Genomic DNA, 842 nt, shown 5'->3' with positions numbered 1-842 from the left:
GAGGGGTGGGGGGAGAAGGGAGGCGGCCGTCAGCGGGGGCAGCGCGGGATCGCGGGGGGACACGCCGGGGACCGCCGCTCGGGGCTGCGGCGCTTTCGCTGGCACTGGGGGAGGGAAGAGGACAGGAGAGCAGAGCCGCCCCGCTCCTGCCTAAGGAGTCGTCTTTTATACGGCAATTCGCGTAGCAAACCAGCCCCGCTCCCGGGGAAGGGATTATAACCCAGTTCTGACTGCTCTCCTCATCGCGCGTACAACACACCAACCCCCGCGCCCGTGCCGAGTCCTTAGAAGAATCATTACAATAAGAAAAATTCAAATCAGCGCCGCAGCCCGGTGCCCACCGCGCCGCCCCGGCTGGGGAAGGGGCTCCGAGGCCGGGGGCTGCCGACCCGCAGCCCTGGGACAGCAGGGCCCTGGGCAGAGCAGGCCGGAGGCCCCCGGCACCCTGTCTGTCTGTCTGTCTGTCCGTCCCTCCCTCCCGGGAGCCGTCCCGGGACGCACAGCTCTCGCCCGACGGCTGCTGGCGAAGGACGGCGTTTCTCCCTCCAGCCGTCCCATCTCCGCTTCTTCCCCCGATTTCAAGTCTCAGCAGTCAAAGCTTAAATGTCTACATTGAGCTGATCCAGGGATTTAACAGCTTCTGGCTTCACGGTCATTAAAATAACAGGGCTAGTTAATAAGAGGTGAATGGGGTCCCAATGGAGCGTGAAGCGGGGACTGCAGCTAATCTGTAGGAGCCAACCAGGCGGACCGCGACCGATGGAGCCGGAGGGGAGGAGAGATGAAAACCCGGGAGCACTTCACAGGGGGTGGGAGACGCTCCCACGGAGGAGCTTTACCTG

General features: G+C 63.9%; 1 protein-coding gene across 1 annotated transcript in view; it reads right to left on the bottom strand.

Annotated features, from left to right (window-relative positions):
* TFAP2C (transcription factor AP-2 gamma (activating enhancer binding protein 2 gamma)) overlaps window positions 1-558 on the bottom strand; it is a 7632-nt gene extending 7074 nt beyond the window's left edge. Inside the window, exon 1 of the mRNA XM_009893502.1 lies at window positions 502-558. Within this exon, the coding sequence (XP_009891804.1) occupies window positions 502-558 (57 nt within the window). The remainder of the gene's footprint in view (window positions 1-501) is intronic.
* Between the last annotated feature and the right edge of the window lie 284 nt (window positions 559-842).

This window comes from Charadrius vociferus, unplaced genomic scaffold, assembly GCF_000708025.1.
Source record: "Charadrius vociferus isolate BGI_N301 unplaced genomic scaffold, ASM70802v2 scaffold259, whole genome shotgun sequence".
In the NCBI taxonomy this organism is placed as follows: Eukaryota; Metazoa; Chordata; class Aves; order Charadriiformes; family Charadriidae; genus Charadrius; species Charadrius vociferus.
This window is presented reverse-complemented; position numbering and strand designations above follow the sequence as displayed.